This window comes from Mesitornis unicolor, unplaced genomic scaffold (genome assembly GCF_000695765.1).
Source record: "Mesitornis unicolor isolate BGI_N332 unplaced genomic scaffold, ASM69576v1 scaffold45465, whole genome shotgun sequence".
Lineage (NCBI taxonomy): Eukaryota > Metazoa > Chordata > Aves > Mesitornithiformes > Mesitornithidae > Mesitornis > Mesitornis unicolor.
The window spans coordinates 62210-90036 of record NW_010187203.1 but is presented as its reverse complement, the minus strand read 5'-3'; the positions used below and the strand labels follow the sequence as shown (position 1 = coordinate 90036).

At 39.6% G+C, this 27827-nt stretch overlaps 2 protein-coding genes across 2 annotated transcripts in view; one reads left to right on the top strand and one right to left on the bottom strand.

Moving 5' to 3' along the window:
• Positions 1-14393, top strand: part of CRTAP (cartilage associated protein) — a gene marked incomplete at its 5' end in the record, with an annotated part of 20596 nt that extends 6203 nt beyond the window's left edge. The window contains 4 exons of the mRNA XM_010185353.1: positions 851-979; positions 2585-2730; positions 5184-5267; positions 14226-14393. Coding sequence (XP_010183655.1) covers positions 851-979; positions 2585-2730; positions 5184-5267; positions 14226-14285 — 419 coding nt within the window. The remainder of the gene's footprint in view (positions 1-850; positions 980-2584; positions 2731-5183; positions 5268-14225) is intronic.
• Positions 14394-22952: 8559 nt separating this feature from the next.
• The window catches only part of SUSD5 (sushi domain containing 5), a 40987-nt gene continuing 36112 nt past the window's right edge, over positions 22953-27827 (bottom strand). Inside the window, exon 5 of the mRNA XM_010185352.1 lies at positions 22953-24235. Coding sequence (XP_010183654.1) covers positions 22953-24235 — 1283 coding nt within the window. The remainder of the gene's footprint in view (positions 24236-27827) is intronic.

Sequence of the window (27827 nt, the reverse complement as noted above, 5' to 3'; positions counted from 1 at the left end):
AAAGAGGCCTTTGCTGTTCTTTTGCCTTGGTTAGAGACTTGCTGTGCAAGCTTAGGTAACTTGCTTTCACCTGCCAGTTGTGGCCACCAGGAAAACTAAGGCTTTAAAATAATTCTCTTTGGTGTTGTTGCCTCATGTGATATCCTGAAAACGCTTGTAATTCTTTCATTAAAGTTTTTCTCAGAATGTGATTTCTTTAAGATAAGATCACCTCTAGTCCTATCCCATTGTAGCAAGCTTTCGTAGACCGGGTAAGCTTGTGAACTTAAATGTTTCTGGCTAAAAGTTGTTATGTAGTGAGCAGTGTATTCGCATCTTTCTTCTCTTTTAGAACATCCAAACTGCAGGCACCAAATGCAGCTGTCTCTGGAGGTTTATTTTGCAGTCACCTGCTGTATTTCTCTGTTTCTCAGCAGTCTTAGATAAGTCTCAAATCTTATTCACACAATAATTTAATGAAATTGCAAAGGCTCTCAAAATTTAAAAAAAATGCACTTTTAAGTTCACAGTTAGAAAATAATGTGATATTCCATAACACTCTACAAGAAACCTACCACCACAGCCTGCCTGTAGGTGTCAGTGAAACCTCACTGCTCAGTTCTCTGAATTGCAGCTTTGATACCTTTCGCGTCCAGACCGCACTGGTTTTCACAGAAGGGCTGAGTACCCATACTTGATAAGTACTTCAGAGGGAGTTGTAGATGCTCAGTACTTCCAGACAGCAAGATCCAGATGCGCAGGACTCAGGAGAGCATTATAAGGCCAGATTTTAGTGGGTAGCTAATGGGAGAGGTTATAACAATTCACTGTGAGCTATCCATATCCTGTGGTGTTGTTTTCTTCCTTCTAGATCATTATATTGAGGTCCTTGCCTGCAAAGTAGAGTGTGAGAGTAATCTGACCCCTATTATCGGAGGCTTTGTTGTGGAGAAATTTGTGGCCACCATGTACCATTACTTGCAGTTTGCTTATTATAAATGTAAGTAGTCAATGTGCTTAAATATCATTGGGACAGTTTCTATTCGTAATCTTTCCCCTCTAGCTATAATGCTTTAGAATGTAAATAGAGGCCTCTAGAATCTTCATCTTAACCTGTTTTGGGACAGAAAGTCTGAGCTGCCTGGCATCTTGTTCTCCCTATGTAACTGTAGTTAATAGACGTGGGGGATAAACATTACGTACAGAGCCCATGCTCATAAAATTGTCCATGACAAAATAAACTGCTGAACGCAAGTTCCATAAAGGCTGGATTTTGCCCAGGGCAGGCCCCTCTGTTTTAAATTATGCATGGTTGTGACTGGTTTACACTTGGGTGTAGGAAAAATGAGGTAGTTACAGAATAAGTGTGATCTGATCCATCACTGCCTTCATTCCTTATATAATACCTACTGCCAGCGTGAGTTGCTTGCACTTTTCAGAGTTTCACATGAATGATAAATGTTCATGTGAATGATGAATGTTCATCATATGTATTTTAAATGTTTGAATGATACATCAACTCTTCTTCCTTTTTGAAGTAACGCATAACATAATATGTTATGGTAAACAGTGTCAGCCACTTCTGATACATTGGAACACATGCAATGACGTCGACTCATTTTGTCCACCTATGTACAAAAACCCATGGTTTGTGCCAAAAAGCCACAGTGGTTAGCAGTCAGGCCCACATAGTTGTTAAGCAGCTGAATGTGTAGTTCTAACAAGAAGTTGTTTCTTAAACTTCCAACTCTTGTCATAGAGACAAGAAAGATTGTGACTTCAAGACAGCATATTTACCATAGCACCACTTATTTTACTGAATAAATATTCAATTTTCAATTTACTATTCAGAATTTCTTCCGTGGGCAAACCTACAGAATATTTCATACCATTCACTTTTTCCTAATGGATTCCTGTAATCCAGTTAGAATGGGGCACATGGAGCTAAACAAGTTTTGAAGAAAGAGAGGACCATGTAACAGAAATTGTAGTGTTGTGGTGCTCAATGATCATATGATAAGTAAATAATTCCGTGAGTTTGGTGGTTTCTTGAGGAACTACTTGCACTGTAAAGAACACAAGTAGCACTTACAGCTACTGCTGCAGGCTCCAACATCAAAGGGGAGACACATCCAGCCGTGCAGCATCAAGCCATTAATGAGTTTTGCTTATGTTGTTTGACTACACATTTTACACGTTGTCTCTTCCCTCTTCATCAATTTTAGTATAAAGGAGTGGGTTCTTTTTAAAATTTATCTTTTAGTTTGTTTGGTTTTTTTAAATAAATGCGCCAGTGGGGGTCACTAAGCTGTGGGCTGATACCTCACTGATACTGGGATACCTGGAAGGGACGTTTGGTTAGGATTTTCATAGAAAACCATCAGAAGTAGGTCCTCATTTTTGAACCATGGCCTCACCTGTTTCAGAACACAAAACCAGCATGTCCTTTCTGAGAAACAATTTTTTTTTTTTGTTACTTTACAGTTGTTGGGGAGGTAGAAGATGGGTCCTGAAAAACCCATGTGAGTTTTTCAGAGCTTAGGTAACAGTAGGAAATTGTTAATTTACGTTATCTGGTTTTTTTTTCTGTGTGTTTATTAATTAGTGAATGACATGAAGAATGCAGCTTCTTGTGCTGCCAGTTACCTTCTGTTTGACCAGAAAGATGAAGTAATGAAACAGAACATGGTCTATTATCAGTACCACAAAGACAAATGGGGACTTACAGAAGAGGATTTTCAGCCCAGATCGGTAGGTGAATTACTTAAAATGCCTTCTAAATCATTCAGCTATTTCCCTGGAACTCAGTGGGTCAGAACTTGGGAAAATGGGGATTATCTATTGGTTCTGGAGTTAAACACATACGGTTTTATTAAAGCCATAAAGTTGTACGCAGAGATATACTGTATAATGTAGACAGTGAATGTCATTCTAGTTCTTCCCTTTGTGTTGAAATACAGTACAAAAGGATATAATATGGTAAGATGACAAGTAAATTCATGCTGCTGCTTGTCTGCCACTTAAGCATATTCATATCTTTATGTACCTCAATAAATAAAGTAGCTGGCCCCTGAAACCTCCTGATGAAAAGATCGCTCCAGTAGCATTCAGGCTTTTGTCAATCACTTATTTGCCAATATATTAGTTGCCCACCTGCTTGTTATGTCCGGTTCTGTGGGCATTGGAATGTGTCTGGATATGATAACCTCAGCTAAACTCACTTTCCACTTACTCCATTTAGAACATAGCTTGGTGTCTGAGGACATAAAAAGGCTTAGGACCGTATTACATCTAACTATCTCAGTTAAAATACTTGCTGCAAAGAACCGGCAATAAATATCAGTCCATCCAGCAATGATTGTGATCTGGCTTTGAAAAATTACTCTAAAAATAGATTTCTCTGCTGTTCTTAAATTTCCATGTCTAAGGAAATTTTACATATAAAAGCATCTTTGCTGTCCTTCTGGACTCCTGCAGCCTGGACTCTGACAATCAAATTGTATTTTCTGTCATTTCTTGTTACCAGGATTTATGTTATACAACTGAATTAACTGCTTTGTGACACCTATGTCAGTGGTACATGCTGTACAACTAGTTAGTCATTAGCAATACATGTTCCACAAATACATGTTCTACAAATTATGTTTAGTGCCTTCTCTTTCTTTTACTGCACGACTTCCCCATGGAAGAGTCATTCTAGTTAACCTCGCTGAAGCAACAGCAGGCACCTCACAGGGTAACATTTCAGTGGCCTTTCCCACGTTGCTTCTTCAGACATCTCCGTCACTGAGACCTGTACTGACCCAAGGGCACATCCCTTGATTTTTGACGCTGCATTAAGCTCAGTACATATATGTAGTGCTGAGATGCCTGACTTTATCTGTAGCAACACTGCAGAGCAGTTCACGTATGCACCTTGTAGGTTGCACTGATTTGATAATTACATTTTCCATCCTCTCAGGCCAGCCAGCTCCAGTGAGAAATACCACTCCATCTGAGTTAAGTGGTTTTTGGTTGTGGACATCTGTGGAGTTATGAGCTACACACCTTATCTGCACACTGGAAACGCAGGCCTGCCCTGCAGGGCCAAGAAGACGGTGAAAATGCGTTTGGTCCTTTCAGGCAACAGCAGCAGCAAGTTTGAGCTCACAGGGGAAAGGGACCACTCCTTTGTCACTGCTTTTGGGAACAGAACTGTGCTTTATAGCCATACTGGAGACAATGTTCGATGGTGGTTGGAGTTAGGGGTAGAGACAGTATGAAACTGCAAACCGCAGACAGATTTGGCATACGTGTGCAGAGAGGACAGAACAAGAGCCCTACACATTAACTCTGAATGTTTCATTGATAACTTCTTAGGAGCTGGGGACTACAGATAATTTATTTTTTAAATATAAAATATTAAATGCACACAGCTGTATTTTCTTGTACTTTGATCCATGTAATTATGAACAGAAATTGCTCGCTGTCCTAATCACTTGCCATGAAAACCATAGTGCCTCTGGTTTATTTTCACAAAGCGAAATGGGGTGTCAGCAGCATTTGGCTCTGGCACTAAGCTTTAGATGTTCTTGTGGAAGAGGAAGTCTCTTGTTTTCTTCCCCAAAAAAGAATTAAATGGGATAATCAAAGTCGGTTACTGTTGGTATTTGCAATTGTGAGAGTGGGTGACTGAGCTAAACTGTGCCATCCAGGCAGACAGCTGGGAAGGTGAGGGACAGGTGAGCAACCCTGCAGAATTTCCCCAGCCCAGCCTCAGGCCGTGGCGGTGAGGCATTTTCATGCAAAGCAGCTCAGTGTCTCTTTTTCCCAGAATTGCCTGCCGCTGTATGCCAGCACACACCAGCGCACAGGGAGACAGAGGCTTTCTCACGTCCAAAGCCCGCTGGAATGCAGGCGCAGGCTGCTGCTCCGTTCTGGCAGTCTCATTCCTATTTTCAGACTTGCCAATGCTTTGAAACATGAGAAAGGGGAGAGCACTTTGTTGTTCTCACACCGATGGAGCCTGTGCTTAGAGAGATCCACAGAAGACACTGGATACGCTGCTGTTCTGCTGTTTCCTTTCTTAAACATTATAACCCCTCCCAGGATCTACCTTCTATGAAGTCTGGGTCTGACTTCACTGAAATAGTTTCAGGTGACATCTGATGATGTTCCCCTGTCTTGCTACCCTAAAGTAACACAGAAATTTTGTTTTTTGATAGGAAGCAGTTCGATACCACAATATAACCACGCTCCAGTTGGAAATGTATGAATTTGCAAAGGAACATCTGATGGATGATGATGAGGTGAGTTTTCTAGAAAGGAAATACTGGTCAAAAAAAGCAGCGATCATTGAAAGTGAAGATGATACATACATGAAATTCCAGGATTTAGCATATATGGAAAAATATTCTTGTAACCATGACCAATTTATCGAAATTTATTTCTTTTCTAAATGGAATATAAGAAACAAACCCAGAGAACATCATGTACCATTTAAAAATATGGGACAGTATTAACACAAGGGTAAATATAATGCACTCACCCGACAAAAAAAGAAAATCCACTTTGCAAGCTATAACACCAGGGGGCAGGGGAGTAGTGTATATATTTAAACAAAACATTTTTCTGTTTGTGGTTGGTTGTTTTTTGTTGGTTTTTTTTTCTGAAATGTTTAAATTAGATTTAAAGATCCTCATAGTTTTGTCCAAAAGTAACCACCTCAATTGTAGTTTTTGTCAAAAGAAAATCTTGTTATCTGTTATTTTTTTCTGTACAGTAACATTTTGGTCACCCAGTCTTGCTTCTTAAATGGTTGGAACTCATGGCCAAATAACATATAATGACTACTATTAGACTGGAAATATGTAAAGTGGATTTTTTGTGCAAGAAAACTAGCTAAGTTGTTGAAAGGGCATTTCTTTGTCTCCGACAACTGAAATTAAAGTATAAATCGTGGAAGCTTTGGATTGTTGTTTGTTTTGCTTTGTTTTCAGAACCTTTCATTTAAAGGTTTAAAAACTCTGGCATTAGCAAAGAGTTATGTTCAGTTATGGCATCAGGCAGCGTACTTGAAATGAGTTCTGCTGAGGTCTTTTTTAGTTAGACAAGGGAAAGATGGTTTATGATAAAAAATGAAATCACCTTTGCAATTTTTATATATCCAGCACATAGGGAGAGATAATATTTTGCAGTGGAGAAGTAATAGCATGTCTGTGCTGCCTTCAGTGTGCTAGTGACCTGAAAACAACTTTATACATAAAATACCATTGTAATGTTACCAGACTTTAGGAAGACTTTCCATTGTGATAGAACTCTGTGAAAGACAGTTTCATAAGTTTGTTACAGGTTTAAGCTTAGATGAGGACTAGTCTGCATGGATTTTCATCAGGGTGTGAGATACTTGAGCACTTTTTTATATCCCCTTGTTGGTTTGTGCTTTGCCCATAATGTTTTCTTACATTAGACATAGATTTAATTTATATTTTTTTCCTTCTTTCACATCCGCTGCTTTGAAACCCAGGGATGAGTAATTAAGGAATGAGAGAAGCAATCTATTGTGAGGGCTTTCCCCATATGTTGTTACAAGAAGGGATTATAGAAACAATCTTCAGCCTTGAGCGCTGTGTATAGAATAAACCAGCATTCATGTGCTGGCATTCATTCCTGTAGCCTATTTCACTGGTGCAGTTATAAATGACCTTGCAATGGAAAGGTCAATTAAACTTTTGGGGAAATGTCAAAGGAAGTCACATTATGCTGGATTTCAACTTTGGATTAAACAACCAAAATTACTGGGCCTGGTCACACCACAGATATCCCTACCCCACATTCTTACCATATTAGGGAAGTTATCATTCCCATCTCTGGGGAAAAGCTGAAGGGCTTCTGTGTCCCCCTCACCAGAACCTGGGAGGGCTGGAGGCTGTCAGTGCTTCTGGCTTGGCTCTGGCTTTCGGTAGTGAACTCAGAAATCCCTGGCGACCAGAGCTTCTCTTTGGCTGCAGGAGCCTTTCAGGGAGTCCAGCCAGAGCAGGAGCAGCACAAAGGTAAAATCACTACCTTGCAGTTTCTGCTATGGGCAGGGCCTGGTAGTGTAAGTGGAATTTTAGTTTTTAATATTTCTTCTGGCACGGATAGGAAAGTTTATTCTGTATGGATGCTGAAAACTGATGAAAAACCCAGATAAGGTGTTACAGTAAAAGCTTTATTAAAATTTGTTAAGGATGGAGGCAGCCTCTCCTTTTTGTGCACTCTGTTCATTTAAACCATGTGCTTCTAGGGCCATAGGCCATGCCTTTTGTGAGTTTCTGTGGTCCATGTTTGCTGTCTGTGAAGTTGCTTCTGGGCCAGCAAGGCCATAAAATAATCTGTGGAAAAAATCAATCTCTTCCCTTGAGTGAAGCAAAAAGATTGATGTGGCAAAAGGATTTCTGTGTGAATGTCATCATTCCCAAGTGGAGAATCTCACTCTATTCAGACTTCTCAGTGTTCCTGTGTCCCAGAGCATCCATGTGTCTTTTAAAATCCCATTAGCAAAGCGCACAAGAACATGTAGCTTCTTCCAATAATACATTGCAGTAATTGCAGAGGCTGGAGTATGCAGTAATGATTTTTGCATATGTCACCACAAGAAACACTGTCCTGTTTGTGTTACTTTATTAATGTTTTTCCACAAGGAAGTTAAAAACTCTAGTTCAAACATTAAACACAGTAGAGGTGACAGAGAATATTAGTGCCAACTAGCTACAAATTGCTTTTAAGAAAAGTAATTATTATTAAATATCCTTACAGTTTTCCACAGTGAAGTTAAAAGAACATTACACAGTGCTGTCATCTTAGTTGGCCATGCATAGTCAAGTTTCTTGATTTCTGTTCAGATGTGTAATGCATAAAGGCTATTATAGATCTAACTCCTAGTTTTGCACAGATTTAAATAACAAATTGAAAGGCTGTTAAGAGTCAGATACCCAGCTAGTGTAGATATAACTTCAGCACTACACTAATTATATGAGACATGTTTCTGGCCTATAAATTCTGTGTTCATGAGGATTTTTTTTTTCTCAGGGATAGCTACTTAGCTGTTCTAAATTACATAAGAACCGCAACTACTTGGCTGGTATGATCCTACAATGTGATTTTTCTTTCAGTACTTGATCAGTAGGTGAAAAACTGTTGGCAGCTTTGACACACTTTTTTGGCACCGTGTTCTTTTTATTTGTATATAATGTGTGTGTCCATTTGTGTAGTAGCTGAAATTCAAATGCTCCATTCCTAAGTGTGATGTGTTGAACTAAAGGGACTGGTGAAAGGAGAAGATATGGAATAGCATCAAAGCACGAGGCCCCGGTGGACTACTGGTAGCAAATAATAATGTGAATTCAGCCTATTTTTCAGTTCAGGAATTACTATTTTCAGGTCTATTAACTCACTGTTTGCATATCTTCAAATGATTTATATAAATGTGCTCCTAAAGGGAAGTTATAAATGCAGACCTGTGAACCCTGCCTTCTCTGTGGCCTCAGACTGACACTACTACAGTAGCACCACTACACTGAGAGGAGCTGGTGGCAGCTGTTTCAGAGGGAGTTGGCCGGTGATTGGCATTGCTATGGTCAGTGTTCAACATACACTGCTTTAAAGAAAAAAGATGTTTTCATCATCATTTCCTAGTGGAGATCGTGCACATGTGGCTGGCTCTCCAGAAATGTCCTGCTTTCCCCTCTTGCTTCTTGAACCATTGTATGTGTATCTCGGTCAAAGATGTTCCTCCTTCTGATTAAACCAGTTAGTTGCAAGGATGGTGGGGCTTAAATGGCAGGATTCCCCAAAGTTGCAGGTACTGACATGAGGAAGAATTTTTACCTGTCCAGATTTCATGCTTCTGCATGCAGCATAGACCAGCTGCATAAGCAGAGCTCAGAAACAAAGCCACTAGAAGACTTCTGTTTTCAGTGCAATGGGAGCAACGTTGAAGTTGCTCTGAAGCTGGGTTGACTCATGTTTTATAGGCATTATAAAAAGGTTAAAAGGAAAGGACATTTATTGGATTACTGTAAAATACTGTTGTAATAACTGCAGTGTACTGCAGTCTCCCATAGTATATGGGAAGAGAGCGGTTACATGTTCAGAATATGTAATTAAAAAATGAAATGGAAAAATAATTGAGAAAAGAAGTTAACATACATGTAAAGAACAACTAAGCTCTTCTAATATTAAAAACAACTCCTTAAAAGCATGTGACAGCAGGTCACACTGTGGACTAAGTATCTGAAAAATAAACAAGTTAAGGGCCAAATAATTCTTCTGCACAAAGAATTCAGTGATTTCCCCCCCACACCTGCTAGAATGTGAGGTATGTCCAGCTTGGTCTGTACTGCTTGTAGAGGATCTGGGAGGGCTTTGAGGTGGTTACAGTGAACTCACGTGTTTTAACTGAAGATTAGAACAAGGAACATTTTCTTGGTCAAAGGCTGAATGAACCTTTCAGACTGAGCCACTCATTGACACATGCCTTACTGTTATCCCGAAATAATGTCACTCCCCTCCAAAATATCGCTGGCCAGTGGGCTGTGTGATGTGTACTTGCAGGCTCTATCAGGCCCATGAAGTGTGTATCCTTCACAGTCAGCCATATCAAACCTTTTTCTTCTCTCTTGCAAGATGGTTATTTGTCCTCAGACAAAATCTGCTGCTTTTTATGAATCTAACTCCTTGTTGCTACTCTCATTAGTAGCAGTTACTCATTAGTTAAAGGGCAGCCCTCGCCTCTCCTCACAGAGGCCACCCCTGCAACCCTTCCTGCTACCACAACCTTGCCACCTACCCCCAATACGTAAGGGAATCAAATCTGTTACTCTCAATGTTAAATAAGTTTCCAGTCATTAAGATTTTTGAACTTTAGCAAAATCTGAATTTTTGCTGAGAAGGATAGCCAGTGGACGTTTTGTGGGATAAATATTTTCCTTCTAAGTCACAAATTTTAAGGGAGCAAAGATCCAGCCAATTCTCCTTGCTCTCTGTATTGTCTCTTAAGGCTCAGTTTGCTGGGTGAGTTAGGATAAAGTTATGTTTCTTATTCGTTCACTGATAATCACACATGAAAGCATGTCCATAATAACATCTTTCTGTAGCTCTTCATTCTAGAACACTGTTATTTTAGTATTCTCTGTTATTTCCCCGGAGAACAGGCTATATCCCACTGCAGTGCATAGGGAATCTCTACAGAAAAGGCCAACAGCAGATCTGCATGGAAAGTATGAGTTATTGCAAGAAGAAAACTGTTTTTTTCCCAGCTCTTTTCCAGTCCACATTGAGAAAGGACAGAAAAGATTGTAGGGGGAGGCAAGGACCTGCGAATGATTAATATTTGCTATGCAGAAGGCAATGCTTCGTCTTTGCAACCAACAGCAAAGTGTCTGGGCGTGTCGTTGAGCTGTACAACTGCTGCTGCTTGCTACTATTTTTAAATGCTGCTGTCAAATGAAAAGTTGGTGCTGGACCATCAGTCTCAAGTGGGCCATAACTGAGCCATATATTGGTAGCTTTTCCTCTTTGCTGTTTATTTTAATAGCTGGCTAGGAGCCTCCAAAGTACAGATGTTTCTTCTAAAAGTTTGTGTTTTGTGTGTGTGTGTGAATGCAGCATTTAATATTGCATAAGGAAGGGCCGGCAACAATCCCTGGCCCAATATGTACCTTGGTCTTGGACACTCAGCTTGTGGTAGTAAGTGTGGAGTTCTGCATTTTTTACGACTTAGTTTTTTAAAATGCTCTAGCTTCACTTATAATGGTCCACCAGTCTCACTAGCTTGGGTTAGCTTATTCAGAATTGACCAAGAACTCTATTTTAAAATTATTTTTTATTATAATCCACCTACTCACTTACCCTCTGTAAAGCCACCTTGAGTTACCTACTGTGATACAAAGCTTGTTCTTTCTGTTTGTGCCTCTGTTCAGTTGATCTATGCCCTTGGTGCTCAGTTTGTGTATCTGGCGGATAATTAGAGGCTCCAGTTGATCAGATCAGCTTCTCTGATGCTTCCTACCACTCACACCAGTCTGGGAGCATTCCCCTGCTGCCTTCCATATTTCAGGCTATACCTGTCCTGTCTTTCCCCATACATCCTTGCTGTCACTCCCACTCTGCTGACTGTCCCTGGATTGGGAGAAGGAGGAGGTGGGACCTGGGACCTGCAGGCACGTGCCTGACCTCCAGCACCAACCAGGGAGCAGTGACTGTGGACCAAAGATCATCTTGCTAACACGGATGTGCTTCATTGCGGCTGACCAAGCAGTCCACATGCGTGTACTTTCCAGTTGTTGGCTGCCCAACTATCAGGTATATACTGGTCTGGAGGCAAACCATTCTCTCCCCTGAGCTTAGCCAGACTTCACGTGCTGATTTGCTAGCTACCAGCCAGATGGCTACATCATGCTGTGGGCTATATATTGCTCAACACTGATTTACATCAGCACCATGTCTGAGCACTGTATTTATGTAACCTGTATTAGAGCTGGGTGGCTGTTGTCCCCTGTTGTAGCTGGCAGCAGAAAGAATTATGCTTTTGCAGCTGACTTTGCACGTAAAATTTGTCATCCTTCCTGTGAAGGTAGGTAGGTCCCAAAAAAAATGAGGAACTCTGATCACACTGAACGCTTAATCGTATCAATGAATAATTTCCAGACTCCAGGTCTGCAGGTCAGGGTGAAGTTATTAGATATTTTTCCCTGGAATGAACACCTGTGAAATACCTGCTAACTGATGTGGTGTCAGGTGAGTGATAATGGGGCAAGGACAGGGATCAATCAGGTCATGGCTGCTGGTGTGACAACGTGAGCAGCTCTTCTGACGTAGCATTACGACCTTTCCATTTGGATGCCAACCACAGTATGGACAGCTTCCCAATGCTTTACATTCTGACCATTTTGTTTGTCTTTAACTGTGATATGGGGGGTTTTGCCTTTTCAAAAATAACCAATATCCAGGCAGTTATTCCATTGCTTTACAGCATATTTTCTGTATATGTTTTGTTTCAGCAACTGTTTTTATACTTTTGCCATATTTCAACCTCTCTTCTCACCAGTACTTCTCAGTAGACCACAAAAGCTTAGTCATACCTTCCTTTAAAGATCAATTTCAGGCACTGGAGATTTCAGATTTCAGTCAAATTTATTTCAAATATTGTTGCTTTGAAACATCCTTTTCCATTTAAAACTTGGGCTTCCTACGTGTTCCTGGATTTGAAAACATACTAGAAGAAAAAAACCAAACTGAATTCTGTCTGTATCTTCTGTGTCTTCCGAAGTACCTTACTGATGAGCGTGACAATAATATAAATTAAATTGAGTTCCCATATGGTTGAGTTACCAAAGGTACAATATTGAAATCCCCATTCCTTCCTGATACTTAATTCTGGGTCATCCAGTCAGTTTATGCCTTTCACCCTTCCTCTCTGGCTCTTATGTTTTGGGGGTTATCTTTGCAGGTAGACCAAGGGCAGAATTCCTTTTTAATATCTGTTTTTCTTCCATTAAACTGCAGTCCTGAGCTGTAAAAGAATCAGTCTGAATTAGATCTGGGCCCCATATATTTCGAGTAGACACCTGCATCTCAAGTCTTGAAACTCTGTGTGGAGCTAACAGGACCTACCTGTCGCCCTTCAAGAGACACCCAAATGCTTATGCCCACAGTTCTGGGAGCTGCGCTAGAAAACTTGACCTCTGTGCCTCTGTTTCTGTATCTCTCAGTGTCAACAGTGACTGTTGGACCTAGTGGCTATTTTCTTCCTGTGCATTTGTGAAGTGGGATTGAGTTCCTGCTATTATTTGGCTCCTTAGGCCATCAGAATACTTCTAACAAAGGAAAACGTGCAGAATTGTCAAATTCCTGGTTTTCCAGTTGCCAGACTTCCTGCAACCAGGAAGACACGTGGGGAATATGAAGGTGCTAGCTTTTTTTTTTCTTGTGTTTTTATTGAATTGGATACTTAGATGTTTTGAACCAAAGCAAAATAAATTGCCACCCTTCAGGACTTGTTAAAACCACTTCATAGTTGCAAAAACTCAGCAGTCTTAAGATGGGACTGTGAAGCAGGGAACAAGAACAGCAGTTACTTCAGCCAGCTTTCCTGCTACTTTTATTTTTGTTTGATTGGTTCTCATTTCTCTCCTTGCTCATCACACTTCTGAAAAATGTGATGCTAATATTTTTAATCACTATATCCATAATACAGTTTTTGTTTTCAAAATAAACAAAAGTTTTCTATTTCCCCTTACTATTTTCGCTGAAATAAGTTTTAATGCCCTTTCTTCACCAGAATAGAAAACTAAAATTTTGAGTCTCAAACTGCATGTGTCTGGAAGGTGCTGTCTTCATAAAGGACAAAATTTGTCCTTTCTAGACAAAAATGTGCTTTAATTAGGATTGTAAAATACTGGGTTTAGTCTTCATTGATCAGACTCAAGATACAGTTCCCAAAGACTTTGAATGGGGGGTGAAGAGAAGAGGGAGAATGAGCAGCTGAGCAAGAATGACTTCCATTCAACATAAGTGCTATAAATTCTCATTATTTAAAACATGAGACTGAGTAAAAGCTGATCAGATTTCCTAGCAGAATATTTTTCTATCAGAAAGTGACAATTTGGCAAAAAACAGCAGAGTGGAGCTTGTAAATACACTGTTTTCTGGTCTGAATCTAAACATTTTTGTTTCCCATATGGAGAACATTGTAATGTCTCTGGTTCTTTACATTTTGGCTGCACTGAAGCGTGACTTGTGAAGATCTGTGGTTGACAGTGGAGATGGTGCGTGCTGAAGGGTGCAACACAGGGTATAAACAGCAGACAGATGCAAAGTCAAAGTTACAGTTCTACAAAACACTATTGCTTTGAATTTTGAAGCTTTCTAGATTTCTTTAATGTTTTATGGGATTTTAACAATTTCCTGATTTACCAAGTGTTAATTTATGTCTATACTTTCTAAGTTTGAGGATTTCATTGTCTATTTAAATACCTGAAAAAGGAGGATTTACAGTGAAGTGTAACCTTTCCTTCTTTTAAGATCTTTAAGTAGTTGTGCTACCCTCATATGGGCCATTTACTTGCATTTTATAGGCTTGTTGTCCTAGCTTCTATATGAAGGGTGTTAAAAAATATTTAGACACCTATTATTACTAGTTTATGTTTTTATGAAAATTGCTAAATTCTTCCACTGATTTTTCAGCACAGAGTTAACCTGTTTCTGTTAAATTTAATCATTTCTAGGGTGAAGTTGTGGAATTCCTTGATGAGTCGTTAGAAGCAAAGGAAAAGAAGGAATCCTGATGAATGAAATCACCACCGAGTATTGTACAGAAGTGAAGACTCACTCACCATTGCTCCTTACTATTGTTTTTGGTTGCCTGTAGTTCCAGTTAGATATACCTCAAAGCTACTCCCGAAAGGTCACTTCCATGCTGCACTGACTCTTTGGTGAGCATGGCTTTTCCCTGTGCATTTACAGAGTTGGTGCCTATGCGTTTTCCTCTTGAGCTTTCTTTTCTTTACACAACAAAGCAGACTGTTTGTATTTTCTGGGCTAACACTAAGGTTCCTCATTTTGGTGCTCTTCTACCGAGTTATAACAGTACAGCTGAATTCCAAAGAACTTTTGTCAGATTATGAACCACAAAAGACCTAACAGCTCCTCCAGACTTTCTGAGCTATGTATTGTATTATTTATATATGTCTTTTTCTGTGATGATGAATAAAGTGATACTGAATCCCAGTGCACCTGAAAGATGTTAAGATACATTTAAATAGCTGAGATAAGATGATTAACAAAGCACAACTAGTGATGTTGTAAAAACGGCTTCAAGAATTCTGTCATCAGTGTTGTTCTTTCTTAAAAAACTAAATTTAATTCCATGATGTGAAACTGAGGTCACTTATAACTGAATAATAAATAATTCCTTCTTCCTACCAGTTCTTACTCTTTCTGTTGAAACTTGTGGTTCCTGTGTGAGGAGAGGCTAATCTTGTATAAAATAACGATGGATGTATTTAGTATTCTGCTCTGTAGAAAACAGTTTGCATGGTTTTTTCAGTCTGGTGGGACTATCTTCATTGTTTTCATCCAAAAGTAATTACAGGTGGAGACTGAGGCATTTTAAGTGGAATCATAAAAAATATTTGCCTGAATTCTTGACATTTTTGTTAACCATATGGCAGAGTCCAATACAGAAATACTTTAAAGGCCTAAAAACCACTGTGTCAGAGATGAGTAGTGAATCAGGGCACAAGACTGCTGAAGAGCAGAAATCCCTTTGACCACAGAGGAGGATCCAAGCTTTCATATTTCGCTTTCCTCTTTTGTTTTTAAAGATTGAGTGCTGCAAGTGCTTTCATTATGCTTACATCAAGGGGAGACAAGAGCAACCAGTGCCTTTTTGACTGAACCCTAATTCAGCTGAATGGAAGTGAATTGCAAAACCAAAATCTGCTTTGGGATTTTAAAAAGACAAATCACTGAGTTGTTGCTGCTATAGCTTATGAATGCTGTAGAAGTACAGTGTCTGCACTACTGAGTGTCTACAGAAAATAAGGAGGAATCCACAGGTTCAGATTCAAGTGTCCTTCAGTCTATGACAGCCATGAAAAATTTTAAAATGTTAAAACTGTCTGTGAAAGATGTTTGGAAGATCAGATTGGTTTTTAGCTTCAATATAAATCACAACTAATCCACTGCAGTAGATGAACAGACTGTTTTATTCTCAAAATGAAAATCTATCAAGAGCCTTTTAACTTTGGGAGATTTACCTAGCTCCACTTGTGGTAATAAGACCAGAATCTGGCTTGCTGTACGCTTTGAACATACAGAGGGTGTATCAGATTCACCATCAGATGTGTAGCTTCTCCAGTTTGTCCCTAGTTTTCTCTTGCTAGAGGTACGTGTATGCTCAGGTGAGAGGTTACTGCTCTGGAGGCCTCTTTTGTCCTTCTGCTTTCCAACCTGCATAGGACAACTCTAGATTTTCGTCTCAGGAACTGCACCATTGATGTTAAGTTCACCTGCCCAAATAACTTCATCTTTGCTATTTTAGCTTTCAAATCCAGAAATCCTGCCATTAGATGGCATGGAACTGGTTGAGGGTGCATGTATCCATCTACATTGCCTTAATTTTACAGCATTTTTTTGTTTCCTTTTATCACCGTTTACCAGACTGACCTAGGAGCTCTGCCAAGCACCGTTACCTCGCTATTTGTTTCTGTGGTGCTCTAGTTCTTGTGTGCTGTGTGTAGGTACTACAGTGCAAAAACTTAAACACTTCAAAGAGAGGTGCCTATAATTCAAGTTCCTGGGACTGTGGTTTTCTATAACTATACATCTTCTGTGGAAATAACAAGATGTATGCATAAAGCTTTTAGTCAGATTTTGCCTGTTGGTGAAGGAGATAGCATTAACTACTGTAGGTAGGTATGAGACGACAGAATATCAGTCCCAGGGTCTCTGGTTTGCCACCAGAAATATTTCTTTCCAGTTAGAGATCTCCCTTCCCCTCTCCAGCACTAGTTGTTGGAGGTTGCTCCGATCTTTTTTTAAGGAACAAAGTAGGTGGTAAAATACAGTAATATTTTCATTCCACCAGTACAACACAGAGCACCAGATTTAACCTGTTCCATGATTCATTTGACTTCAATGAGTTATGCTGGGGTTACATTTAGCACCTTTGTACACTGATTTTTCCTCTTCATCAAGCAGTTTTTCAACCACTGGAAGTCTCTCGGGTATTACCAGCTTTCTGGTAAGCTTGAGATTCTGTCTTTAAGGCTTCCTTAACTGATCTCTTTTCATATTTGGTAATTTCCTCAGCTTTCAACCTTACAGCTGAAATTCCCTGCGATCGTGCCTTCTCAGGTGGGGTTTTCATGATTTACTGAAATGTCCATTAGTCAATGATTTATTTTCCTCAAGCCTACTTTAAGTAAGTCTGATGGCCTTTACCATTTAAGTTGAGGAGGCAACTGATACTCTTGCGGCCTTCCTAAATGGCACTGTGATCCCTTTTTCATTTTGTTCAAGTGTCTGTGGATTTTTTTCTGGCTTTCTTAATATCCACTACATATGGTCCCAAGCCAGTTCAATCTTAATAAGTACAAGTAGTTCTCAAACCCTTGTTCTTTTCTAATGAGAAATGGCTCCTCTTCCAGTTCTTCAGTATTTATTGTGGCTTTTTCAGCATTCTCAGGTTCTTTTAACTAATTTTTCTTTTGCTGCTGCTATTGTTAAATGCCAACATTTACATGTGACTGCAATAAATTGCTGTCTTTTCTTCCACTTCTCCGATCCTGCCAGCTCTTCTTGGGAGGCTGTGGGAATATGGTTCTTGCCTCCCTTCTGCCACCCCAAATCCTTGCAATTGTGAGTTGTCTGCCTCAGATATTAGCAGCGTCTGCCTAACTCGATGGGATATTTAGATTTCATCTCCATTACTTTTTTTGACAAGGCTTACAGTGTGGCACTGATACTCAGAGAAGCATCATTTGGTTGAAGTCCCCATGTTCGTATGACTGACTTGAACGCAACCCGTCCTTCAGCCACCACTTCTGGGTGAGCAGTGGGTGAAGGCCATCTTCTGGCAGAAGGCTCTGCACACAGTGTGAGTCCTGTGCTTGATCTCCCGTTGGATGGGGTCCTGCGTGATGGAGGACTGCTCGAAAGCTGGAGATTTAAATGGAGTCACAAAGACTGGCACACTGAAGTGGATATTTGGTTATGTGAAAAACACGACTTCTGGCTGTTAGAATAATCTTTCTTATGTAAGAACCAAAGCTTGGGCAAGGGAAGAGATACACAGATTGGAAATAAGAGTATCTGACAGACTGTGCCAAGTATGTGATCTTTTTCAAATTCATACCTGCTCTTACTAATAGTAATTCTTCATGTATTATGGGCTTCCTGTTAACTCATCCTCATAAATAGCAATATTCATTTAAAAATGAAGAAGGGTGGTAGTGATTTTTCTCCTCAAAGTTTAATTCTGTTCCCATGAAACAGCATCACAGCTCCATAATTCCATGTCTTGGCAATTCCGATAGCCAATAACATCAGCTACAAAAAACAAATACTCTTAGAATTATCAGTTCTGGCAAATTGAACAGGAACTCAAATGTTCTGCCGGGCCCTTTCATTCACTGCAGCGCTTCTGCAAGACAGACCTTCATTACTTCTGTTGACAAGGCATGAGCCTAAAGCAAACTCAAATTCCTCCATTTTCCAGAGCTTTACTGCTTTGGAATGCTAAAATATAAACCCAGAAGTTAGTGGGATGCTGTTCTCAATTCACCTGGAAAGCCCATTTGACCAAGGAGATGCCATTTCTTCATACTTTCCAAAAAAAGTTCAAGGTAGAATTAAAGGTGGGTCTCCTCAAGACAAACTGTTCATCTGAAAATCCTGCAGAGTGTCCTGCTTTACAAAGGTTTTTCTCAATGCAGCATTGCAATTCATGCCCACTGTGTATCACCACATCCTATGCAGTGAATTGTCGGTCTGTATTGATAATGAAGGCAGACAGAGAAAATCTTTCAATTTCTAGAGAGCCTTCGTGAAAAATGGTTTAAACAGCATGCAAGTTTTACAGCTCTGAAAATGAAGCTGTGATTAGACAAAGATTTGTTGGATTATAAAAGTACAAGTGTTTATTATGGCTGGTATTGAGAATCAACAGTTGCCTGCATATGCCAACTATTATGGAAATATGTTTTTAAGTTCTAATGTGAGCTGTAAACCAAAGCTACTTCAGTTAAAAAAATTCAATACTTAAACTGTGGGGAGAAGTAATCAGTGCCAGAGAAAACATTCCCATTTAGTAATGTTTGAACATAGAGCTGTGATGCAGTTTGTAGCAAGGCAGTGAGAAAAACCCACAACTAATCCTTCATTGCAGCTGTCTGAACTTTTGGTTGTCTGCCATACTTTAAACAGCGACTTCTTTTTTCTGGTGACTCAAGATTTGAATGACCTAGTGTGGAGAGTTTAAGCTATGCACAAAAAAGAAGTTAAGTAAGAAATAGCCAAAGTAACTTGGGTTGCGCACCCCAGCAAATCAGGGTTTTGTATCTTAAGTCCTCTTCAGTGCCTAGGAAAAAATATTAAAACAAATAGATACCTATTTATTTATTTATTTTTGGCAAGGAAATAGTCAGTGGTTTAGACACCCATCTGTCCTCCCTCCCCTTTTCTCTCTCCTTAGAGTACCGATGATATATGGAAACTAAATTCTGTAGAGAGTTCTGATTTTTTTAAAGTTTATAAATGCCTACCTTTTTGGGAGAAAAACTTTCTAAGTTTTCTTTGATTATTTTTAACTTTCTCTTCCCTTTGATGTACTTCATGGGCAGGCCTTTTAAGCAGCATGAAGTAACAAATGTGCTTTTTTCCTGATTAATTCTTTTGCGAATTAATGGAACTTGCTTACTTTTAAGTGGAAATACGGAGGCCAGAGTTGTAACTTTATGTGGCTACTAACTTTAAAGAAAAAAATTGGGGCCTTATAACTTTGCCCCATTCTCCCTATCACTTATTAAACCTTTATGTATTATCCTGAACTGGTGAACCTTGTAGCATGAGGAGTCTTGCAACTATCTAATAATTTCTTCTTGTGACTAATTTTTAAAATGGTCATTCACAGCTACCTATTCTGATCTTTCACATCTACACATAATGTTGTATCTTTGCACTACAAATTTTTGGATATAAAAAAATCCCACATAAACTCTTTTCACTGAAGGTAAAAATATCAATCTATGCCAGCTTCAATGCCCATGGCAACAAATCCCCAACCCAATAGCTTTTGAGGTGCAGTATGCAATAAGGCAACACAATAAAACATATATTGTCACCTAGCTGGCAAATGAAAGGGCAAGCACAGAAATTGCAGGGTTTTCAGACTGAGAACTTACTGAATGCCTAAAATCCACGATGCCAGTGTTCATGTACAAAGGGGAGCAAACACCTCTTGGTTGCAAGGGCTTGAACCCCGAAACACTGCCAGGAGCTTCGATGTTACACCCCACAGTGTCACTTTTTGGCCTACCTGACAGCAAATGTACAAAGGGCTCTGCCCAGGCCCAGCAGCACATCATCTACAAGAAATGGGGGCCCAGTTAATAGGCAGCTGTTCATAAAGGAAAGGGCAATCATATCTCAGAGCATATCTCAACACAGAGCAACAGATCAACCTCTTAATGACTGGATGTCACCATCACAGAATCACTCCTGATATTTCCCCCTTTCCTTCTTTCTTTCCTAATTTCAACCCACAGCTGGAACTTTCAGCTCTTAATTCCTGTAAAAGTAACTCATCCCCTACTGTATTTTGACGTTATCATCTTCAGATTTTGTATTTACTTTACTATATTTATCCTTTGCCATCCCTACTGTCTTTGATTAGCCAAGATACGCACACAAAGGGAGGTCTAAATCAAATGTATCCCTCATGGACTGTGTATCTCCATCTGTTTATTGTTTTTTCCAAACTCCCTGAATCGTTCTGGGAAAGAGAAGACAGTGAGTGCAAACAGGTGCTGCTGCAAAAGGGAGAAGATGGTCTTCTGAAGCCGAACTAGACTGGCAGCATAAGCTAAACACTTTTCAGCTAATTTTTTTTTGTATCAAAGTGTCTTCTACAAGAATTATCCAAGTGACAGACTTATCTTTTCTCCGTAAAAATGTGGGCAAACTGGATGATTTGCACAAGAACACACACAAGTGCTTCCTTTCCCTTTTTTTTGTAACTTGATTTTTATTTAAATACCTCCAAAGCATTATGTTAATGTACATTTCCTTCTTGTTCATGAATAGCAAGTATTTCTAAGTCTCAAATAATATCCCTGTACAATTTCTGTTTGTAATTTTGAGTCTCACTTTCACATGTTCAGTTCCTGAGCCAAATAGTATTGACTTCTTATTCTGAATGATGCTACACAGAACTGTAACACATACTTGTACCTTTCAGTTAAACAGTATTCTAATGGATGTTCCTGTGTTTATTTTTCAGCATATTTCCATGAGATTACAGATGGTATGTTTTAGTTGAGTTAACAGTCTCCATAAAGTTGCTTAGTGCGAAATCCATTGGTTGGTTGTTTTTTTTTAAAATGTTACTGCATAAAAAAATAGTTTACAACATAAATCCTAGGTTATTTCATAGTCTAGAATGCATTAAAAGCATAAAGTCATGCATATGTCAGAGAACACAATATTTACAAGTCTGTACAGTTTCTGTCCTTTATTTACTGTGGCTCTTGCCAGGCAATTAGATTCAACTCTTGCCACTCTTTGAGGTCAAATTCTCCAAGATAACGCATAGCCATCACCTAAAAATGCTTGGTTTTCATACAATCTCCAGCACTGAGATTGATGGCTGCATGTATGACAGGCCCAATTCTGCACTCCATTTCATAAAGTCTACCTTCCATGGAGCTGGAGATGGTTGTCACTGTGACTCAAGGCAGAAGATGAAAACGAGTGAGCTTCACCCGATCACCTTTTCTTATTCCAATATTTTGATGTACTGAACTACTGGCATATTTTGGCTGAGACTGTACAATAGAGTGGCAGATGAATTTATTTCTGACCTGCAGGTTATTCACAGTTGCCAGTCTTTCTCCTGTTCATTCAGAAATGCAAGGAAGAGTATTTCATACTAAGCTCACCAGAACTATATTAAGGGATTCTAGAAAACATCCTCCCCTCTTTTCCTGTTTATTTTCGGAACTGTGGGAAACAGAACATGCTGTTGGAAAAAACGCTGTGTTTTTATACCAACACCCAGTCTAAAAGCCAAATGTTTGCATTTTATCAACTGGATGCAATTCCTCTCTTTCACAGGTTTGCTTTATCTTTACAACCACAGTAAGCAGCATTCAGAATGGATCCCATCTCCTATACCCAATATCCACCCCAGATAACCCTTCAGCTGACGAAAGAGCAGAATGGTGAAAATCAGTCCTTCCACAGAGTTCATATGGCAGAAGTATAGCACATGGCTGCAGTTGCCAGAGGTACTACTGGCTGTGAATCAAAATTCAGTATCTTGGTCAGTTGCTATGGTGTTCAGAAAAGCAGCTGACTTTTTATTTGGGGTTCCCCTGGAAAGTGCTTTGTCACTGTTTGGCTCTGTAATGAGAGGGTACTCATCATAACACCTGGAATCAAAGGTGCTCTGACTCCTCTTCTGCTGATACCCAAGGAAGAATGGCACTTACAGTACTCTCTGAATTCCAGGGAGACATCATGATTTCTATAAAAAAATTAGTGTAAGAATGGCACATCTTCACTAAGGCTAAAGGAACGCCTTCCAGAAAAATAGCACAATGATCCAACACTTGTGGCTTGTTAAATTCACAACGTTGAAGAAAAGCACCTTAGTAATCATTGCAATACTATCCATTAAAGCATGGTAGCAAATAGTTTTTCTTTTTAAGACACATCAGGTATAATTTGTTACGGTGGTTTATCCTGACCAGGGCAGGTTCTAAAAAAGGAACAAACACCAAATGTGTGGTTGTTCCAAAAACAGCCTTCTCCCAACCTTCCCTCCTTCTTTCCCTCTTCCACTGAGAATAGACCAGGAAGGCCTGACCAGCCTTGCCATTACATTATAACCAGGTAACACAGAAATTAATCAATTAATTTATTATTAATAGGAGCAAAATGTAAAAGCGGAACAAACTGTAGATGTACTACCAAGCACGCTGTGTCCTGCTGATATCTCCAAAAGACCCTTGTGATAAAAACGTACAGATTCTTTAGCTTTGAAAGGTCAATTATGCTAAATGGCGATTTCAAAAGGATCAAATATTTTCTGTCTTCTATGTTCTTTTATCATTCTTCTTTTCTTCTCCTTTCTGCACTGCTGGATTTTAGCATCCATGAGTCATGTGATCCTTCGAGCATCAATATATTTTTTAATCTGATTTCTAGCATCTCTGCCAAAAGACCCCTGGTTAGACTTTCTGCATTTCGATGTGCTGGTGATGGTAGTGGTGGTAGCAATGATGTCTGGGTTGACATCTTCCATTCAGTTTATAGACTGAATTTTTCTGCTGCCGTTTTTTGAAGAACCACACAGCCAGTACAGCTGCAACCAGTAACAAGCAGAGAAGAATCACGATCACTGCTATGATAGCACCTTTACTGGACTTGGGACAATCCTCTCCCTCACATGGCTCAGAAGTGGGGACGGGCTTTTCTCCAAGGCCCTGGGTAAGATTTTCTTGCTCAGCTAATTCCTGGGACGACGTGTCAGTGATGATATCTGGAACTGGTGCAGTGGTTGCTACTTGTGCTGGGTAGGCGGTCGTTTCTTTTGGTTCTGCATATGGAGTGTGATCGGAGGGGCTGGCCATGACGGAGGTTTCTGACGTGGATGTTACCAAGCTGGTTATCTCAAACAGCATCGTTGTACTGGGCTCCTGAGTCACAGTTTCCAGAGATGTAGTGAGGTGGTCCCACGTGGCATCATCATAACCTCTGCTCACACTTAAGTTCTCCAGGCTGCTCACTGACGTAAGTGGTACAGGTGTTTCTTTGGCCCCTTCGTCATCTATCCTCGTTGTTGCTGCCACAATCTGTGTTAAACCCTTCTCTGGAGCTGGGCTACCATTGCCTGGTTTTTTTACTTCAACGTGATTTGGTTGGTCAGTCGCGAGGATGATGTCGTCTTCTGTTCCCATCGAACCATCAACTTTATCCCCTTCCTCTTCATCGTCCTCTGCCACTTCTTGTGTTACAGGATAGCCATCTAACCATGACTCATCAGTAATGGCAACTGCACCTATCTCTGCCTTTGTATCATTGGTTGTGAGAATGGGTCCAATGGGGAAATCCTCATTGTCATAAAACATTTTGGCACCAGGTTCGTCATAGGCTGACTTCACTCCAATGTGGTTATCACCTTCAGAAAACTGTGCTTTAGTGGAGTCGTCTGTCTCTTTCTCTGATTCAGGCTCACTGAAAGCCTCTGATGGAAACCAAAACAAGTTTTTTTGGCTTAAGAGTGACACTGGAGACTCAGTTGGTGCCCTACTTCCTTTTTCAGAAGTGTCTGTGTCCTGAGTAATACCTTTGGTACTTCCAGTTCTTCCTTCCTCTGAACTTTTACCGAAGGAGAGCAGTTCCTGCTCCTGCTCAATTTCCTCTTTGCCATTGACGTGTTCATTCTCAACAATGGGTATTGATCTGTCATCAGGAAAGTTATCTTCATAGTCAATGTGTGCCTCGGTTTCATCTAGAAACATTAAAAAAAACCCAGAAAAGAAAACATTTAATTTCTCCAGAAAAACACTGAGTCCATTTGTTACAAGAAGCCAAGAAGACTGCAGTGAGGAGTGACTTTTAGATAGTACTTTTGAATCGGTATTATTGTCTATTTGAAAACAGAATGATCCACTATAAGCTGATAGTCAATACCAAAAAAAAAATCAGGATAGTTGTCTCTACTAACTGCCAGTATCTTATCTTTCCAGATTTAAAACTGTATATGAATAACTTACTGTCTGCAGTTAGAGGACTTCCTTCAATTGCTTATTGTTTTCTCAAACCTTCACTCTCCCTAACATGACTCTTTTTTGCCAGACATAAGGAAAAATTTTCATCATATAAAAGCAAAGAAATGGGTGTGGAGACGAATGCATAGCAAAAGGTAATCAATTACTAATTTGACTTTAAAAAAAAAAGAATTTTTACAGCAAATTTATCCCTTTTGAGAAAGATGATTTTAAAGGATTATATTCAGTACCTTATGTTAATCTTTTTTGTCATCATACTACTATTCTTCAATGACTTTGGTGTTGCAGTGATATGACACTTGAGCAGAATGGCATTTCTCATTCCATGAGAGCTCTTTCGAGCCACCCAGGGAAGACCCCCACACACTAAAGCTGACACTGAGTTCTGCTCATCTTCATCTGAAGAAAGCAAGATGCACCAACAACTGCAAGGGTAGAAAACTCTGTCTCCAACACTTAAAGCCTAACACCTAAGCATCAAGATAATACCATCTGTAATCAAGTCTCGGACTTACACTTTCAAGAAACTAAAAGTTACCAAAAAGAGAAGAGAAAACAAACCAAAACAAAATGAAAACAAACTAGCAAAAAACCTCAAACAACTGAGTGCAACAGAGGGGATGATTCATTACAAAGTTTGAGTTTGATTTAGAAATACGCCCCATGCCTCAACAGACTTCACTCAAAGCATGAAACTAAATGTTTGAATTTGGATGAAATAATGCATCGTGATTTATATTTCTTCCACTCTTCTAAAACTTTAGCTCAATTAAAAATTTTCCAAACTAGACAGGGTGGTTGATTTTCAGCTCACACAAGTTTTACTCCATAGAAAGTTGATGTAATTGTTGAGATTCATACTGGCACTAAAAGTCCCAGAAAATAGTGCCTTGGGGTATGGAAAATAAAACAAACTGAATCATGCTCAGAATTTTTCTTTTTAAGAGAGTGTTTAGTCTTTTGTGAAGACAGTGAAGCAATAGACCCTGCATGACGTGGGAAACAAGAAATTAGTAGGAGAAGCTGTATTACAAATCAATGCATTCATAAAGCCTTATCTTTTTTTTTCTTTTTTTTGCCTTTTTACATTCAACCAACTTTAAATCACATTTTCATCTGGGGCCCACCTCAATTTCCGAATGAGTCACATTCTCCTTGGAGACTGCTTCCCAGACTTCTCGCAGAGCCATATTTGGTCTACTCTTAAGAAAGATTAGAAATATTGTCAAACCAGTCTGACCAAAACCACTTAGTGGTGATAAAGCTCACACCAGCCTACTTTTTGCCAGAACAACTTAAGCCAAGTGCCAAGAACAGAATGAGTATTAGCAAAAGGTATTTTTCTTGGACTAGCATCTAGAAACCAAAACAGCTATGCTGAGGGAACTGAAATGTGCAACATAGTCTGAGAAGAGTTAATACCTTTGTGAAACTTATCATGCTGGAGAACTGGATGTTCTCAGCAGGTCCTCTCAACTCACAGCAAGAGTGTAGGGTGAAATCTGTGCACAATACAACAGTGCCAACCATGGATCTCTGTCCTTCTGGTGTCCTCATCTGTTTGTGTAATCTTCTAGATACCCTCCATCCAGGAAAGATTTCCAAAGACAACTTAGCAGACAGGGGAATCCAGCACTCAGAATGGAAAGCTTCCTGGTGGGACTCTCACTTTTCTAATTCATCCTAAAATATTTTCCAAGAGTATTTCAGACTTTCATTAATGACTAGAGGCTACCTCTCAATACCAAAGCATTTTAGCAACATATTTATGAAGCTCTGTATGGCACTGGCCATCACTATGTAGCACTTAGTCATCAAATGCTAGTCTACCATTGTCAAATCAAATTGTCTTACTTTGTCCCTTGTCTCATTTGCACTTAAGAATTTTTCTACCTGGTGCTCTCTTTGCATGGAGACAGTGCCTTAAGCCCTTTTGTCCTCTTACCATCCAGGCTCCTGCTAAAAGTTGCTATCTACCATGCCTGCTTCACTGAAATCCAGTGTCTTTCAGGAGAGCCCATAGGTGTCTATTGGATATATAAGAACTGGAACACCTTAATGTGAGAACTCACCATTTACCAACTGTGATAGTAATTGCTTTCTTTTTTGAGATCATCACACTAATCTGTTTTCACCTGTATGTGTCCTGTACCTCTGTTTTTGTCACGCATTTACTTTTCAGGCTACAGTAATCCAGCTGAGGATGAAGCATTGATTTTTACATTACGGTGTTCTAGTGCATACACACACATCCATGAACAAAATTTACGTTCATATACTTGTGTTGTTTCCTCCAGACTTATTCTTTAGTTAGCAATATGAATGGACAGGTAGTATTCATCTTATTGACCAGTATGGATCATTGGTGAATGCTTAACAACTGTAGTAATATGATTTCTATAGAATTTGAAGCTTTTCCCCTTTAGTGCCTCTCCTGCCACCTACTTTCAGACCTTTAGAAGAAAGTCTTATGGAGGCACATCAGGAAAAAGCATGTGCTCCTAGGAAAATATGAGTCTATCAGAACATATTAAGGGTTTGTTGAACCATCAATCAAGTCTCCATCAAACCTGCTGTCTTTGGGCCTGATCCTGCATGTAGAGAAATGAATTGGTGCTTTCTTAGTGCTCAGCTGAGGAAACAAAAAGCCCATTGTAGTCTAAGGAAGGCCTGAGATTGGAGCTCATTATGCACTGCTTGTCACCACATAAGGGAGTCTTGTTCCTTCTGACAATCAGATTGTGGCCCAAGTTGTAAAGCTGCTATAATGTATTTTCATATGCAATCTCCCGTATTTTTATAGTTTATAGCAAAGACTATCAACATAACTAATGTTAGCTTATGGGATGCCAGAATGAAAGCAACTATTGAGGACTCTAACCATCAAAGGAAATACAGACCCCCTCACTCTGAAGCTTTGATTTATATGATCCTGAATTGACTTACACAGTAATAATACTCTATTCTTTCTTCTGGGCCTCAAACCTTCAAATGGGGCTTGGACTTAGTATTGAGTGAGTTTGTGTTACCATGACAATCTTTCAAGTCAGCCCTGAGCTTGATTTTCCAGGAACAGATTGCAGAACTTTTGCACTTCTTTTTGCTCACCTCCTCAGTACTTGCTTGAGTTTTCCAGCTCCCTGGATTTTAGTCTCCGTATTGAAGAGCAACAACCAAAGTAGATTCAGCTCCACCTCTTATCCAAATACTTGTAACCTTTATTTATACACAATTTTAAAACAGCTAGCAACCGATTTAAAAGTGGCTGCTTCTTCCTTCCTATACAGGCAAGTCTGGTTTTAAGAAGAGCCA